Here is an 18,722-nt window from a genome sequence, read left to right as displayed (position 1 = left end):
TTACAGTAAGGCGAAATGTATTTTAATGGATACTGTGATGTAGCACTCATATGCAACAGGCACATAACATTGTCAAAGCTTTTTAAAATCCATAACGGCTCTGAAACAATAACAAAAAGGTTTGTCTACCCCTATACATGATTTACAGGTATGTACAGTTCAACATTCTCAAAAAGGTCCACAAACCCATGTTTCCAAACCAGTTTTCATCTTACCAAATGTGTTTATGTAGTTAAAAAAATGGGTAAAAAAAAGTATATTCTAAATGTTGTCATAAATAAACATTTACATGGAAGCTTTTTGAAGAACGATAAAATGCTAACAGCATATTCTGTTCCGTTGATGGTCTAACTGGGAAGCACCAGATGGGCATCAGCTTTAACAGTTTCAGCAGCGCTTTTTCTTCTGTTAGCATATAGCAGGTGCACACTGTGAGCTGGTCGCCTGCGGATTGTCTTTGCGCTCCGTCAGTTTGAGAATGACGACTCTCCTCTGGAGTGACTTAGCCTCTGGTGGCTGCTTGGGCTCAGGCGGCGCCAAGCTTTCGCTAATTAAGTCCTGGGGGTCCTCTGGCAAGTATCGCCTCTCGTCTGCCAGGTGCAACGGGTTGTGCTTATCTGACAGAGCGCCCCCGTCTGGACAGTGAAGGAGCAGTTTTTTCAGAACTGCACTGTGTCCGCTCTCGGCTGCCAGGTGGAATGGGCTCCGTTGGGCCCGCGTAAATTTTTGAGGATCGGCCCCTTCTTCTATTAACATCTTGACTGTGGCCAGGTGGCCTCGCTGGCAGGCCAAGTGAAGAGGAGTAAATCCTTGGCTGTTCTCGGCGTGGATATCCGCGTGGTGTTTGATCAGGAAGCGGGATGTGCTGGTGTGACCGGTTTCCGCTGCAACATGCAAGGGCGTGTTTAACTCCAAGGTTTTCATGTGAATGTCTGCCTTGAGTTCGATTAGGATTCGGGCCACTCGGTACTGCCCCCTCTGGCAAGCTAAATGCAGCGCCGCACGTCCGTCCGTCGTTTGGCCGTTGATGTCGGCACCCGCCTGCTTTACCAGTAGTTTCAGGATTCCCAGGTGACCCTGCCAGGCAGCCAAGTGCAGCGGCGTCCAATTGTCCTTGCCTTTGATCCGGACATTGGCGCCATATCTCAGCAGCACACGGACGACGTTCTCCTGGCCGTGCTGGCAGGCGATGTGAGCAGGCGTGCGTCCCTGACCGTCGGTCTCGTTGATGGCCGCCCCCCGTTCGAGCAGCAGGCGCGTCATGGGCTCGTCGCCATTCTGCGCCGCCCAGTGCAAAGCCGTGTACTGGTCCTCATCCTTGGCATTGACGTTGGTGCTCCGCCGGCTGAGCAGAAGTTCTGCTAGGGGCTTCAAGTGCTTCTCTGTGGCCATGTGGAGGGGGGTGGAGCCACGCGCATTGGCGAGGTTGGGATTGGCGTTATTCAGCAGAAGGAATTTGACGGCTTCCTCGTTGTCCAAGATGACAGCGTAATGGAGGAGGCTGCCTCCTCCGTCGAGCAGATGGTCAACATCCTGCGGCTGCAGGAGCTTCATCAGTTTTGCAATGTCCTTTGTTCTGATGGCGTCGCATAACTTCCTTTTGTGGACCTCACCGGAATCTAGTAGGAAGAAGAAGCCATTTAATACCCACGACACCACGAGACATTAACTTCTATTCTTCCGTGTTCAAGCTTTGACTTTTAGATGAACTTACCAATGGTGCTTTCCTTCTCAAAAGAGAGCGTTATAGAATCTTGCGAAGAGAAAGCTGAATCCGCGGAGGACATGCCAGACAGCCTCTTGCTAGTGTTTTCTTTGCTCTGGCAGCTGTCTTCCTTCAGTCGATCAAAGCTCCTCGAGATCCCCGAATCCACCTGGGTCAACAGCTCGGACAGACTGTAGTCTTTTTCGGGCAACATGGCCGAGATCGGACGCACTGGTTGCTTACTGTTTTTAACCTGTGGAGAGAATAGACCAGTTAGGGATTTGCGGACAAACTGTTCTTTGACACACATACATTCCATTCCATTCTGTGGTGGGTAAAGTGTGTGGCAAGTGTTTTAGTCCAATGCCACTTCTAGCACAATCGGAATGTGGAGGCAACTTTCAAAAGGGCCTTATAATGGAAACTGGACAGTCTAATTGAGATTTCTCATCCTGATATTATCAGCTAGGGTGGGTGAAGATCAAGAGCCACTTTCAAGTAGTAGCCGGAAAACACTGTCTGAAAGAATATCATGCAGAAACCGCTGCCTCCATGAGTGAAATTATTTTCATTATTATTATTATAAATCCTGAAATCATCCTCTCTCTCCTCTATAATTCCTGATCCTTGAAGTATGGAAAGTGTTTTAAGTAATGAAAATAAAAATGCTTGTTTCTTTTAACGTCCCTTGCTCAGTTAAAGACTAACCATGCCAAAATGACTAACCTTCAAATCCAAAACCCGATCATTTTAACAGACAGATAAATATTCATGAAGTCTGGTGCCGGGTCACCATGTTTATCTTGTCACAAAATCAACAGTGCGGATGTGACACACAGCAGACAGGCTTGAGCAATCCCATCAGTCAACATTCTTCTTTGGCCATGTCACAGTCGTTCTAATTAAATATTTACTCTGAAAATAACTCACCATGTAATAACAGTGTCTGGAACACATGCAGATAAACAGCCATGAAAATAAAAATGAAAAAGAAAAATATTCTTGAGGGTACCAACAGGTCGGAATATAGGAAAAGAGCAGTAGTCTTACTCGTCTTTTTCCATTCAGAAAATATAAATGACATGCAACTTATAAATGGACAAGTAAAAAAATATGTATGTATATATTTATATTGCACAAAATGGACAATCATGGAAAGAACAAGAGCACAGTCATTTCGATTACATGCCTGAAAAGTGAGAGCTTATTTAATCCCGCCCCTTCTCCATAATATCTTCATTACTAATTGTTATTCATATACCTCACCATTTTATGTTACGGTTTTCTTATTTACATATGCATATGTACATGCACTTCCATACATACACGCACAGACTTAACAAATACATGTACATACCTAGGCACAAATACAGTAAATACTATTTTTCTCATTATTGGGATGACCAAATGCATACTAATATTCATACATCAAAAAAGGAAATTTGGAGGAAAATAACAACTAAATAGCACTGTATCGGTCCCGAAAGCTGCCAGCTGACCGGGCATCTGCTCTGTATGCCAGAAGGCCAACTCCAGCCCTGATCATATCTACAATCCCGCATCCTCCACTTCCATGTGTGAAACTTTCCAATTATTTATAGCGACTGCTTCCTTCAAAGCACTGTTACTGTCCCCATAACCCTTTCATGCACCCTATAACTTGATAACATGACAAGCTGTCCACTGTAGGAACCGCTGTCCCTCAAAGGGTTAAACAAGGGAGTCAATATTTACCTGGCGGTGAGGGGAAAGACCGTCACAGGAAGTAGGCTCCGACTCTGGCAAGGTCGGAGTCTTGGGCTCGTCTTGAGGTTTGCAGCACAGAGCTTCAGCTTCGGATGTGATGTCTGGAAGAATCATCAATAGATTAGTCAACATTTAGGAACAACAGAGATGACATTGGGGATGACGGGGAAAGAAAATCAGTTTTATGCTACAGTTACTGTACGTGAAAAGTGTGTGTTGTACTTGAACTTTTTAAATTTAATTCTGTCTGCTGTCAGTGAAGAGTCCTTCTAAAAGATGGGCCGGACAACGTAAAGCAAAGTAGCAATTATTGGCTTTTTCCCACAGCGATTCACTCACATGATGAATGTGTGCGAGTGTTATTTATACCAATTACTGAACAATCTCAAGTGCTGAAAATGGCCTGCTCTCTTTGATGAAGGCATATTCATGTTTGCACAGTTTTGGAGTCTCCTAGAAGTAATGATTTTAGTGGTACGAGGCTTCTGCCTGACGCCAGCAATATATCAACCCTCTCAGGGACAGCGGTTAGTACAGTGGACAGCTTACCATGTTATCGGGTTATAGGGTGCATAAAAGGATTAAATAAAAATAGTAATAATAAAATATAATGAGGCATATTGTTACCACCAGTGCAGCATTAGTCAATAAGAAAAAAAAAGACAGTTTTGAAGGAAAAGCCGAAAAGTGAGGAGCAGATGAAAAAGAAAGCTTACCCTGGAAGCTGGGTCTGGCCTCAGGACTAGTTGCCCAGCAGCGTTGCATTAGGCTCAGGAAGCCTGTGCAGGTGGTAGGGTGACTACGCGGCACTGCCCCCAGATCCGGACGCACCCCTTTCACCACCTTCACCATGATCTGCAAGATGTTGTTCTCTCCTATGGGGAAAAGCGACCAAAGAAACAATGTCATCATTTTCTCCGTTTCCGAGTAACAATGTGTAGTTTCAAACAAAAATCACAGGTTGGAATCACAGATGTATATAATAAAAACCTAATAATTTATTTTCTTGAGCGCTTATCCTCATTTTAGTTGGGGGTGACCAGCTGACTGTGGCCAAGAAGCGGAGTTTCACACTGGACGAGTCGCCAACCAATCACAGGGCACATAAAAACAAACAACCATTTCCACTCAACTTTCATCTCGAAAACCCACACAAGGACAGGGAGAATATCAAAACTCCACACACACACAGCAGGGCCTGATCAAGAGATTTGACCCCAAAAACCTCAGACCAGGAGGCCAGCGTGCTGCTTTATCCAACAATAAAAGTCATTTCATTTCACTGAATTCAAACCGGTTTACAGGAAGCGTTGGTGCAAATAAAGAAGAGAGGAGCATTACATCTGTCGATGAGTAGCTACAGTGTGTACTGTTTCCCAGAAGGAAACAGAGCGACACGATCAAAGTTTCTGGCTTCTCTAATCGATTGTGGTAAAGCCAAAAGTAGGCCAGCGGCGCACTTTTTTATGTGGGCAGCAACCTGGCCACCATGTAAACAACTTTGTTCTTAGAGTCACCTGAACTGCATTGCTACCCGAGAGGACAAAATACACCTTATTTATCAGATGAACCCCGTCCACGGATGTTTGCTGGTATTTACTAGACAAACGTGCGCACACAAGCGCACATGTAGACACTATTAACCCCTTGAGGGACAGCGGTTATGACAGTGGACAGCTTACCATGTTATCGGGTTGCATGAAAGGATTAAGGCAAACATCGAACATAGTCGACAAGAATGGGGATAAAATATCAATCTACAAATGGAATAAGTGAATGTGATTGTGGTTTGCAAAGGGCTTCACTTATTGTCTCTGACTGTTGCGTTTATGTTATGGGCATAAAGTTCAACATAGGTTGAAATGAAATTTCATTCGAATACGATTGGAATTTGGCTATCGTTAGATTCGTGGCTGTATTCTGTCTTTACGGCTTTTTTTTTTTAAATGAGATTTTCACTGTCGGGATACTTTTTGCTGTATTATTTCAATAATACTTTGGTCTTACCTTGATAGGGTTTCTTCTGAGTAAGGATGCCCCAGATGACAATGGAAAAACTGGAGAAAAAAAAACAGAAGTATCGGTTTTACATTACATTGTTTCCTCACAGAATTCTGTACAATTAGAGGCTTAAAAAAAAAAAAAAAATCCAACCTGTATATGTCATGTTTGGTGTCAGGCATTCGGTCTTTCTCAATGATGCTTTCAGGTGGCAGGTAGGCGATGGTGCCGCAGAAGCCGTCCCGACTTATGTCATCGGCGCGTGACAGACCGTTCCAGTGAGCCAGGCCAAAATCTGATATCTGAGACAGAGAGACAACACGGAGCCTTAAACGGAAGACCGTGACTAGTCATCTCGCAAGTTGACTACGTTTCCTTGCGCGGAGCGGCAGCAAAACTCCAGGGCCAAGTCACGGCATGCCGCAGAGGCAGGAGAGGCCCTTCGTCGTGGAGTGAGCACACCCACGCGCAGTCACACAAACACACGTACCCAGATAGAGTCACAGGGTGCTTTATACAGGAAACTAAAGGAATCCTGTAGGGACAAGCCTGGAAGAAGTGTTTACATGTAGCTATTACGGTTAAATTGATGGTTCCCACCTACTACATTCATTTCAGTTGAGCCGCTCCGAGTAAAACAACAAGTCTGTTAGGACTGAAGGCCGTCATTTTCAAACAGATAAACAGGAAAGACAAACCGGTACACTGCTGGAATGCTATTTCATAGAAAATACAACTGTGGCTTGTTGAGTGAGCTTTAAGGAAGGGTGAGATTACTGGGTACTTTTGTTGACAAAAATAACTTGTCTTAATCGTCAATTTCGTAATACAGTACCACCAAAGGCAGATCAGTGATTTATTTAAACCTTTGATTCCACTTTCATCTCAAATATCTCCAGGTGAACGGCAGCTAAAAAGTTTGATCAGCGCTCAAAACAAAAAATATATTCTGTGCAATGATGGAAAATAAGGGCTATGTAAATATGTTAGTAATTTCGTCAATGATTCATTCTTTGAAGCATCAATATTCATTTGTGAAATTACAATGCTTTGGGGAGGCCCGGTGGTCCAGTGGTTAGCGTGTCAACCTGACAGTGCAGAGGTCGTGGGTTCGATCCCAGCTCTGGCCTCCCTGTGTGGAGTTTAGATGTTCTCCCCCGTGCCTGCCTGGGTTTTCTCCGGGCACTCCGGTTTCCTCCCATATTCCAAAAACATGCTGATTGAACACTCTAAATCACAGGTGTCAAAGTCAAGGCCCGGGGGCCAGATCCGGCCCCCCACGTCATTTAATGTGGCCCGCGGGAGCAAATCATGTGTGCTGAAATCTGTATCGAAATGTCAAATTGTCATGGGTAATAAATAACGATGGGATTTTGCACCGGCCCGCCGAAGGAAGCCATAACTCTGAAGTGGCCCGCGACAAAAAATGAGTTTGACACCACTGCTCTAAATTGTCCCTAAGTGTGAGTGTGGGCGCAGATGGTTGTTTGTCTCTGTGTGCCCTGCGATTGGCTGGCAACCGGTTCAGGGTGTCCCCCGCCTACTGCCCGAAGACGGCTGGGATAGGGTCCAGCATGCCCCGTGACCCTTGTGAGGATAAAGCGGTTCAGAAAAAGGATGTGTGGATGGACAAGGCCTTAGTGAGGTTATGCAGTTGCCCAAAATAAAAATGCTTCATATAAACTAACCATGGCAACATATCCTATTATTTTATGCTTATATTAAATCAGTCTGACAGGGGCACCGCAACTTAGCCCATCAAAAAGGTTCACTCCTGGTGGTGGTTTGTTTTCTCATTAGAGCTTTTGTAGTTGTTTGTTAAATATAATTTTCCCATCAGTGTAAGTGGAAACAGACAAAAACACACCTTGACGTGGCAGTGTGCGTCCAGCAGGATGTTGGCAGGCTTCAGGTCCAAGTGGAGCAGCGGTGGCTCCATGCAGTGTAAGAAATTCATCCCAACAGCCGTCTCGTGGATGATCCGGAAGCGGAGCTCCCAGGGAAGCGGCTCCGTAGCCAGAAGGGTTTCCAGGGAGCCTCTCTCCATGTACTCCATGACCAGGCCCTGAGCATCCTCGCAGATCCCATACACAGGCAAAATGTAGCGGAACTTGGCTGCTTCCATTTTCTTGGCCTCTTCCAGCAGCTCTGATCGCTCCCTGAGCAAATAGAAGTGAAAAAAATACATTAAAAAAAAAAAATCACTTTTGAAAAGTTTCACTGGCCTGAGGGACTGCTTCAAAACAAACAAAACAGCAATGATTATCTCCATCTTAGAAAACATTAAGCAAATCTTTTGGAGGCTCATACTTTGCTCGCTGACCTGTAATATCTGACATCACTTCAGGCCCAACATCAAACTTCGGAAGCCTGCACGTCATGCTGACTGCACTGACAGTTATGGTAAATGTTTACTGCCATTAACCTTGGAGTCAAGGCCTTGTAGGCTTTAAGAATGTTTCTGAAATTAACCAGTGGGTGCAGGTGGATAAGGGCTGAAAAAATGAATTGAATTCAAATTGACTGCACAAGTACAGTAGAATACAATTTTTAAATCCCCCCCCCCCCCCCCCGCCTAAAAAAAAACAACAAAAAACAGCTCCATTTCGGTCGGTCATTATGCTTTATACAGTGTTTCAAAAAGTTCAATGCTTAAGAAGTGCACTCCACATGTTTACATAATCGATTCATGAAACATGAAAAGTTGAAGGGATAAAGCCAAAGATTTGTTTGCATGACTGTTGTAATCTGATTTACTGACTACATGTCTTTCATTATAATTCAGGCTTCATGTGCCTTTATTTCTTTAAGACCAAACTATTTTTGTACAATAAATCTGTTGTTTTTCTGTAAAACAGATTATTCCTTTGATGCACCCTGTAACCTGATAATATGATAAGCTGTCCACTCTAGTGACCTCTGTCCCTGAAAGAGTTAATTTATTGCTTGTGTTTGTTTTAATATGTGGGAAGGGGATCTTGAAAAATGAAAGCATATGAAATCGCAAGTGCAAGATGGAGTGGAGTAGAGCATTTAGTCCCCACCCCAAAATCATTCGGCCTTAATGTGGCTTGTGCTTTTCACTGTCCAGTGGCTCCGCTAAGGCCTCGAGGACATTCCAGATTAGATGAGCCTGGAATGCAGCAGGTGAGTGAGCGCTTGTTCTGCATTGCTCAACCTTTGCTCAGCTGCCGCTATCAGCCCATGCCACCCCCCCCCCCCTTGACATCACTGCTACACAACTGTGTGGGTCATTCACACACTCAAGACTACATATCTCAAGCCAAAGCGGTTTTCAAAATACAACCTTCTTAATGGGGCTGAGATAAAAGAAATTCTTGCGTTTTTGGAATGCGTGGGAAAGACCAAAGTAACCGAGTAGGATTTTTGCCTTTGGTAAAATGAAGGAAGCTCATGTTCAGTGCAATGTGTATCTTTTACACACACATACATACATATACATATATATATATATATATATATATATACATATATATGTGTGTGTGTGTGTGTGTATAATTTTTTAAAAATATATACCGGTAGTCACATGAGTCTCATGGTGATTTGCGTAGACTACATACCAAGAAAATTACAGCACTTCATTATTGTCTTGTGGTTTTTTTTTTAATCCACCAATGTGTCCTTAAAAAAAAAAACAATGCCATTAGTCATCGAGGCAGTCGTAATTGTCTCCAATTTATTTTGTTCACAACTATTTGCAAATGAAAAGTGTTTACCGGCAGGCATTCTTACTTCTAAAACTTGACTGCTACAATCCAATTTTGAATCGGACAGACCACAGGACTTTAAGTCCCAGGATTGTTCCCTTAAGATCGAAAATTATTATATAATTACATCTAAATATTATGAAATATTTTCTTTCCCTTAAGAAATAAATAAATTTAAAAAAAGTTACATACGCAACAGCTTGTTATGGAAACTCTGGGCATTAGCCTTTCGGTGAATCAGAGCACATCCATATTCCGAGGAAATTTGAGCGGTCTTCCAATTCAGAGACTGGTAATCTCTGCATTTCCAGTTTTTTGCAACACACCATGAGAACCAAAAGCAAAAGAAGTCAGACAATGGAAATTAAGTCAGGAATTTTAGTTCCACACATTTTGCTATTAATTGCTGCTCTGTATTAAATGTAAAATAATGAAAGAAAAAAAAAAGTAATGCAGACAGGAAAAAGTTACAGGAAATTTCCGCGAAAGAAATAAATACAATTTTATAATGTTGCGTAATAAACTGAAATTAACCCGTTCAGGGACAGCGGTTACTGCGGTGGACAGGTTATCATGTTATCAGGTTACAGGGTGCATGAAAGGGTGAAAGGGGGAAAAAAAAAACAAAACTTTTTTTTAAACAGTGTTGTTTTGTGCCCTACCACGTTACGTAAAAAAAAAAAAAAATGTGCGGACATGATATCAGAAGGTGCGCATCAACTCGTTGCGCAATCCTCCATGTAGCCAAATTGCAGCTCAGCAGCACCAAACAATGCCCCTGCACTATAAGAGCCAAGCCCGGTAGGACTGGTTTTACAGCTTCTATTATTGTCTACGCCGCACAGCGGCAGCCGGCAACTCAGGAATAACAAAAGGTGCTTTTTTGAGTTCTTGTGCGGGTCACCGAAGTCGCAGGGTGAAATGACGCGAAGATGCACTTTGGAGATGTTTAAGGGATGATAACATCTTGGCTTCGGGTTCATCACATCGCTTTGGAGTTTGGGGGAAGAGCGTCATTCCTTCTGTGCCTTGAAATTGTCGCTTCACTTTTAGCGATGTTTGGATAAGCAGTTGACGGATTGAAATTTGATGTTGTCACTTGGCCCAGAATGCATTGTACGATTTGGAAAGAGGACAGGTGTATATTTTAAGAAGTAATATTAATTATACGGTACATCATATTCCTGAAACCCAACAAACCGAAAGTGTTGATGTGTGGGAAGTTCCATTATTTCTACCTGCAGACTTCATGGCCTTGCATATGATACATCTTGGATGGGTGTTGGTGTCTTTTCAACATCAATTTATTTATTGATTACCTATTTCTATGGCAGAGGAGATTGGCTCAAAATGTTCTGAACTCCTATTTCCACGCCAGTGCAGTATGAAGGAGAATAATTGCAAGTTGTGTTTTCGTGGCCATAGTTCGCATCATGCCATCTTTCATTGGAGCGCAAACTGGGTTATAAAACAGAATAACCAGTTGCCCCTGGTTGCTTTAAGATGTAAATTCAACACCATTGAAAGGACATTTTGCAAGCAATGAATATGCCTATAATTCTTATTGACATACTCCACATTGTTGTGGTAAATTTGGGCAGGGGTTGTATAAGTGAGTGCATCTTTGGGTTGTATAAGCGAGTGCATCTTTGCAAATGCGTATTCATTTCAAAACACCTCCTCCTTTGGGTGAGTGGCTGATTAGATCAGTGTTAATTGGAGGCAAATTAGCATTTCTATGATGTATTGGTTTCGCAACTGCGATCAGGGAAGCCCCACGGTAGAAAGTCAGCGTGCGAGTGGTACACATGCAACACAGGCCAATGTACTAAAAATGCAAAGGGAGCCAAAGTTAAAACTTGCATTACTAAAAATATTGCCATGCATGACATTGTCACCAAATGATAGACTTGATGAGATGCGAGGATGGATTTTTTTTTTAATCCAACTCGAATCAACATCGCAATGTAGCAGAATGCAATTTTCAAATCACAAATCAGTGCAATTTTGGGGGGGAAACTGGCTTCATTTCGGTCAGTTGGTAGGATTGTTTTTTTTAACCTGAATATTTATGAATTTATTTATTTAGTCTCTAGATTGGTTCGGAGCTTTTAAAAAAAACACAGTCCACATGTTTACATTGTTTCACGGAACAAGAAAAGTCGAAGTCATAAAGCTGCAGATTTGATTGCATGATCAGACTTATGACTTCCTGACTTCAGTTTATGCCGCGCTTGATTGGTAGAATTGTACGAAGTTGTTGGAATGAAAACCGAAAACAACTTTTGCTGAATTAAACGCTCTTTCATATTAATACATGGTCCAATTGCCTTTTTTAGCATCAGCCCAACCCATAAAACACAAAATATTTATGTGCAATAAATTTCATGTTGTTTATTGTAATACAGAAACATTAACGGCTTATGTTTGCTTTAAAAAAATACAAGCTATGAGGACCTTGGAAAAAAAAAAGCACATGTTAAATCTCAATCACAATGTTGAGGAACAACAAAATCACAATTTGATTATTTTTGAAAATCGTAATCCGAACCAATTGCAGAAATGAGCTTGCTTGACATCATTCCAATGTTTAAGGGACTTACTTGTCATCCACATGAAGGCAAGGAGGGCACTTGATAGCGAGCCATGTTTTCCACTGAACATGCCGTACTTTGTATACTTGTCCAAATCCACCTGAGCCAATTTTCTCCCAGCCGGAGAACTCAGACGAATCAAAGGTCCGAAGCAGTCCCATATTCCCATGCGGTGAATCGGGAACGTCCATACCCGTGCTGGCAAACCAACTGGAAGGCTCAGATCCTCTTTTCTCCCCCCCGCACAAAGTGTTAAGAGTGATCACGCACACACACACACACCAACTGAATTACTTGTGAGAACTTCCTTGTTTTTTCTTCTTGTCTAGCCAAGCCTGGCCCCTCCTTCTCTCCAGGTGTACAGGGGGTTGACCCTTGCTGCTGTGACATCATTTCCTGCTTTGACGATCCACCATGAGAGGCCACAGGCCCCTGTGCTGCCACTTTATCGTCCGGTCCAGATATTCTCTCATTTCTGGTGGGGAAAATTGAGAATATAGTCAATAAAGCCAGGATTGTGTCATCTCACAATCATGATTTAGTGTCATTGTATTGCGGAATGTACTCAAGCACAGTAGCAGTGAGAATCAAGTTACTTTGTCAATGTTGATTCCGGTCAAATATGCCAGCCATGTGTGGCAAAAAAAACAAACAAAACAAAAACAAAAACAAAACAGTCCATGAGCATGACTAAACGATGATAACGCTGTCTGTTAAAAATAACATTCTGTTGACAATCCTTCCGATTTTTGCTTTGTTTTCTGTATTCATATTTCATGGCTTCCTCTAATTACATATTTTATGATTGTTGTGACTTTTATTTTATACTTTTAAGTTGATTATATTGGAATTAATGAATTTATGGCATCATTTTATGTTATTTTATTCCGCCGTAGATCATTCGTAGTATTTGTTTTTGCCAAGAAAAACACTTCAAATAGCCACATAGATTTTACAGTATTTCAATGACTCCCAATCCTGATTTAACGGTGTCACAACAGCAATATTCACACACCAGCGAAATGAACATACAAAAATAAACTGGAAAAAAATACTATGCACACACACACACACACACACACGCGTTGCTCAAATGGTTCCATATTTTACTTCAACGCACATAAGGTATGTATAATGGCTTCTGACCTTTTCTGTCCTGCGACTGACTGGCAACCAGTTCAGGGTGTACCCCACCTACTGCCAGAAGACATCTAGGATAGGCTCCGGCGCCCGCGACCCTTGTGGATGAAAGCATTATTCACACACCAGCGAAATGAACATACAAAAATAAGCAACTGGAAAAAAATACTATGCACACAAACACACACACGCACACACGTTGCTCAAATGGTTCCATATTTCACTTCAACGCACATAAGGTATGTGTAATGGCGTCTGACCTTTTCTGTCCTGCGACTGACTGGCAACCAGTTCAGGGTGTACCCCACCTACTGCCAGAAGACATCTAGGATAGGCTCCGGCGCCCGCGACCCTTGTGGATGAAAGCATTAGAAAATGGCTGGACCTGTTGTTAATGTAAATGCGTTCACAGCTCACCCTCAAGCAAAAGACGTTCTATTTTTCGTCAAATGGTTCCATATTTTACTTCAACGCACATAAGGTATGTATAATGGCTTCTGACCTTTTCTGTCCTGCGACTGACTGGCAACCAGTTCAGGGTGTACCCCACCTACTGCCCGAAGACATCTGGGATAGGCTCCGCACGCCCGCGACCCTTGTGTGGATGAAAGGATTAGAAAATGGCTGGACCTGTTGTTAATGTAAATGCGTTCACAGCTCACCCTCCCTGTGGGACAATGGCACACCTGTTGAGCAAAAGACGTTCTATTTTCCATATCTCCTTGTATCTGCTTTGATGTTCCAAATGGGAAAAAATAAATATTGGCTGGTATATTTCAGGCAGCAAGGTCAACCACTTCCCACGCATATGACATAAAGTATTCCGTTATTTGTTTAAAAATAGATTTCGTCTTATGTAAGCGCAACTACGCAAGAAGTTTGATTCGAAATTATCTCTTAATTTTATTTTCCGAGCTGACGTTCTAAATTTGCATCGGGGCGTGTGCGGTTGTCTTCTCGGCTCGCTACTGCCACCAAGCGGGTGAAAAAAACACTCACTCCATCCTTCAGTTGTCTAAATAAAGGGATCGTTAGTGGAATTCAAAATAAAAACAATATGAATGAAACAGTATATTGCTATTTTTGTCACACTGAGTTCATTTCGGCAGGAGGCAATGCATTCTGGGAAAAATTGGCGAACGGAACCACGCCGGCCACAGTTGGCAACTACTCATTAAGGAATCCGATTGGTTGTTCAAGCAATCAACGCATCAATCCAATCCAAAATCTGTCACGTTTCAGTCCATCAATTTGGAAACACTCACTCCATCCTTCAGTTGTCTAAATAAAGCGATCGTTAGTGGAATTCATCATAAAAACAACATGAATGAAACAATATATTGCTATTTTTGTCACACTGAGTTCATTTCGGCAGGAGGCAATGCATTCTGGGATAAATTGGCGAACGGAACCACGCCGGCCACAGTTGCCAACTACTGATTAAGGAACCCGATTGGTTGTTCAAGCAGTCAACGCATCAATCCATTTTCCAAAATCTGTCACGTTTCAGTCCATCAAATTGGTCAGATACTGTGACAAGTGCGTATGAACGAAAGACGTTCTTAATAAAAGATTGAAGTAATTTGAACTAAAACGGTGTGCTTGACATCCTCTTTTTCTTTCACAGACAAGCAAAGACAAAGTCACACAAATGCAACAGAACGAATGACTCATGATCGTGATCACATGACTAAAAAAATAAAAAATAAATCTTCTTGCGCTTCCATCTTGATAACATGAATGACTCATGATCGTGATCACATGACTAAAAAAAATTTAAATAAATCTGTTCTTGCGCTTCCATCTTGATAACAAGCACATTTCAATGGCTGGTGAAGGATTTAAATGAAGCATTAAAAAATACTTAAGAGTTTTTTTTCCAAACAAGATTTACTATTTTAACACTTTGATTTTTCTGAAAAAAAAATCACTAGAATGGCACTAGAGAGGCATCTGGGTGACAATGATTCAAAACTATATACATTTTATAAAATTTACAATGACAAATGTTTGTACATGCAACCGCTTGAGGTGACCAGCGCCTCATTAGTAGCTAAACATCTGCTGTGTGGCGCCGCTTTGCTGCTGTGGTGTGGGCGGCTGACTCGGGCCTGACTGCGCTCCCTCGGGCCCCTGACGCTGGACCCCGTGAACCTCCCCCTGGGCGCCTTCAACCACAGGGGTGCCTTGGCCGCCCTCGGCTGTCGGTGATGGCCTCCAGGCTAGAGTCTGGGCTTCAAGCTGGTGACTCATGGGGTTGACTAGAGTGGCAAGGTTGATGAAATGTGAAACCGACTGGGCGGACTGTCCTCCGGGTGGACCGACAGATTCTGGACCGAGATCGGCGGGCCTGTTGTGGAGCATGGCCGAGCCGCTGACCGTGTCGAAAGTGACAGTGAGGATCGAGTTGTCCAGCGACAGGGGCCGGTCGCCGGCTGTCAGGTGCCCGACGGCAACGGGCTGCAAGCTTGTGAACTGAGCTGGGGTTGGGCTGTTGATGGGCGTGACCGTGATGTTGCTTAGCCCCACTGAGTTGTTGGGGGAGGGGGCAGATGCGGCGTTGGGGTCGGTGAGAACCACCACCTGAAATGATTGCAAGGCGGGAATTACAGAAGCAACATTTCTTCTGCAGCAGCAAACAAAAAGCATTTCTTTGAACAGAAAGACTTGACTGTATTTGGCAACTACATGTACTGATATCCTCCAAGCGTGTACAAATACAGTTCTACACTACTGACACTCATTTAACTCATTCAGTACCAGCCAATTCTGGACCAACTCTGAAAAGACCTTTAAAACCGTCTTTGGGAGTGAATGAGTTAATTTATCCCCTGGAGATCACGAAAGGATTTTTCAAAAATGTCCATGCTTATTGATCTCTCGACTGTTGATCAGTCTGAAATGAACATTATCTCTGTCATGGTTCAGATCAGGGGATGTCGTTAATTTTTGTCAGCTGTGAGACTTTTCTGTGATTAGTGGAGATCGAAATACATTTGACTCGACGATTCAGGTGAATATGCAACCGTACCTGCTGGATACTCTGCACTGCAGAGCTCGTTTCTGTCTCCTCGCCAATGATTACAGTTTTGAATTCGGGCTGAGGTTCATGTCTGGGCTCTGTGAAATCAACGTAATCATCTGATCCGGAGAGTTCTGGCTCGGGCGTGACTCTTAGCTTCTTCTTGGCCTGGCGGGTAGGTCGGCTGGGTCTTTCCTGAGACAGGCTGTCTTTTTCTAACGTCAGGCTTGGCTAAGGGATTGTGAGGTAATTCATGACATTTCACCATATAACAAAAACACCCACACCCATAAAATATACAGCGACATGATGAAAAAAAAGATTAGCCGTGCTTGTGTATTTAGTGCATAAACCATAAGAAAAAGCTTTTTCAGGCTTCAAGCTAACCTGCGCAATGCTGACAGACGAGTCATTGATTGTCGGGGGTTCCTGAAACTCATCAAAGTCATCAATTCTCACGGGGACAACCTTGAAATACAAAAGGCAAACAAAAAGGAAGGTTAATGTGTAATTGCGTCACAAAGTCCAACCAAATAAGCGATGCTGCTCTCACCTCAGGGTGTTTGCGGCGCAGGTGTCGATTCATTGAGGCCCGCGTGGAAACCTTGGTGCCGCAGAGGTTACATGACTGGGCCTCCACCTTTTCATGGGTCAGGTGCACATGTTTCTGCAGCATGTACTCCGTCAGATACTTTTTATCGCAGGTGGCGCAAGTCCAGGTCTTTCCCACTGTTGAGAGAGGCAACATGAGAGAGGCTTGGCAAGGCGAGAAAGCAATCAGGCTTTATTTGTCCTGTAACGAACAGTAAAACCATCCATCCATCCATTTTATGATCCGCTTATCCTCACAAGGGTCGCGGGTGTGCTACTGGCTGTCTTTGAGCAGTAGGCGGGGTACTCCCTGAACTGGTAGCCAGCCAATTGAGAAATGACCATCCGCGCTGACACTCACACCTAGGGACAATTTAGAGTGTTCCGCTAACCTGCCCTGCATGTTTTTGGGAATGTGGGAGGTAATTGGAGTACCCGGAAAAAACCCACGCAGGCACGGGAGAACATGATAACTCCACACAGGAAGGCCGGAGCCGGAATCGAACCCTGGACCTTTGCAGTGTGAGGTCGGCGTGCTACCCAGTCAACCTCACAGTGCCGCCCAACGGTAAAACTACACAATAATAATAATAATAATAATAAAAAAGTATCCATTCATCTTTTACTGATACAGGTCAGGTCCGGTTGGGTCTCAGAGGACAGGAACCTAAGCAGGAAAGCCTAATTTTTCTCTACCCAGCGACTTCATCCTATACTTCTACGGTAGAAGTGTCAAACTCAAGGCCCGGGGGCCAGATCCGGCCCGTCACATCATTTTATGTGGCCCGCGGAAGCAAATCAAGCATGTCAACTTGCATGATGTTTGCTAAAATGTCGACCAAAATTTAAAATTCTCATGTGAAATAAATAAGAGACATATTGTAAGCATTTTCTTGTAACCAAACCCCTCATTACAGTAACTTAAACAAGTTGAATAAACCGCTATTATTGACTTTTTTGGTTTCGGTCATAACAGCCCTCCAAGGGAAACGGTAACTAAAATGTGGTTCATGACAAAAATGAGTTTGACACCACTGTTCTAGGGGGATGCGCCAAGGCATTCCTCGGCCATTCGGGTTACATAGTTGTCCAGCATGTCCTGGTTCTTGCCTGGGGCCTCCTTCCTCCCTGTAGGATGTGCCCAAAAGACCTCGCCAGGAAGGCATCACAACCAAATTCCTGAAGTTAAGAGACCTCATTCCTTGTTGCCTCTTCGGGATGTGCCCTGCCAGACCCCATGGGAGCAAGTCAGGCTACCGGGTAACCGCTACTGAGCCCCATCTCCAGGCGTTTGCCTGGGGCCTCCTTCCTCCCTGTAGGATGTGCCCAAAAGACCTCGCCAGGAAGGCATCACAACCAAATTCCTGAAGTTAAGAGACCTCATTCCTTGTTGCCTCTTCGGGATGTGCCCTGCCAGACCCCATGGGAGCAAGTCAGGCTACCGGGTAACCGCTACTGAGCCCCATCTCCAGGCGTTTTTAACCCTCGTGGGGTGCACGTACATTAAGTGTACATTTTCACGTGTTGCGTATGTTTCATCAAAGGGAAGTAATCGAAAGTTAAACACTTGGGAGCTCAAATTTCCCACAAGTTGTCAAGACATGTAGAAGTACAAAATGGCATTCCGGTGTCCTTTATATATTTTTTGCCAGGGATGTGTCCAAGGACCGGCAACCCGAGGCCAAGGCCAAGGCCAAGGCCAAGGACTTGCCTCCGAGGCCAAGGCCAAGGCCAAGGACTTGGAAAATTTTCCGAGGCAAGGCCAAGGCCAAGGACTTGAAAAATTTTCCGAGGCCAAGGCCAAGGACCAAGGACTTGCCTCCAAGGCCAAGGCCAAGGACCAAGGACTGATTTTGAAATTGAGGCCTAGCCGAGGACATGTATAAAACAATGCTATCATACCACTTGGCAGGTGTTCATGATTTGCAACACCCCTCCATCATAACCCCTTGCACTCCCTTACGCTTGAATGATGTGTTTTTATTCAAAGAGTAGAACAGTCAGGGCACGTGTTATTTATACTGAGAAAAAGAAATAAAATCATATGATATACATTTATGAATTAATGTTTTAGTGCAGTAGTTTCTTAATATGAAGTAAATCAACACTCAACAGGCATGACATGGCACGGAACACAAGTTGAGAAATGACTTTGCATAGAAGTCAATCACTGACTGCAGAAAAAGCGGTAATCT

The 18,722-nt window shown here is 43.6% G+C and overlaps 2 protein-coding genes across 2 annotated transcripts in view; both read right to left on the bottom strand.

Moving 5' to 3' along the window:
* Positions 1-12,246, bottom strand: ripk4 (receptor-interacting serine-threonine kinase 4). Its single transcript, XM_019895278.1, has 8 exons — positions 11,784-12,246; positions 7,320-7,611; positions 5,606-5,754; positions 5,459-5,508; positions 4,168-4,326; positions 3,440-3,552; positions 1,715-1,958; positions 1-1,619 (listed from the first exon to the last, which is right to left on the bottom strand). Exons 1-8 carry the CDS (start codon positions 11,963-11,965, stop codon positions 409-411), a joined length of 2,400 nt encoding a protein of 799 aa, XP_019750837.1. The 5' UTR covers positions 11,966-12,246; the 3' UTR covers positions 1-408.
* Positions 12,247-14,793: 2,547 nt separating this feature from the next.
* prdm15 (PR domain containing 15) overlaps positions 14,794-18,722 on the bottom strand; it is a 19,946-nt gene continuing 16,017 nt past the window's right edge. The window contains exons 21-24 of the mRNA XM_019895274.1: positions 16,490-16,665; positions 16,324-16,404; positions 15,946-16,167; positions 14,794-15,497 (exon numbers count right to left, since the gene is read on the bottom strand). Of these exons, the coding sequence (XP_019750833.1) occupies positions 14,961-15,497; positions 15,946-16,167; positions 16,324-16,404; positions 16,490-16,665 (1,016 nt within the window). The 3' untranslated portion in view covers positions 14,794-14,960. The remainder of the gene's footprint in view (positions 15,498-15,945; positions 16,168-16,323; positions 16,405-16,489; positions 16,666-18,722) is intronic.

This window comes from Hippocampus comes, unplaced genomic scaffold, assembly GCF_001891065.2.
Source record: "Hippocampus comes isolate QL1 unplaced genomic scaffold, H_comes_QL1_v1.1 scaffold177, whole genome shotgun sequence".
Taxonomy (NCBI): Eukaryota; Metazoa; Chordata; class Actinopteri; order Syngnathiformes; family Syngnathidae; genus Hippocampus; species Hippocampus comes.
This window is presented reverse-complemented; position numbering and strand designations above follow the sequence as displayed.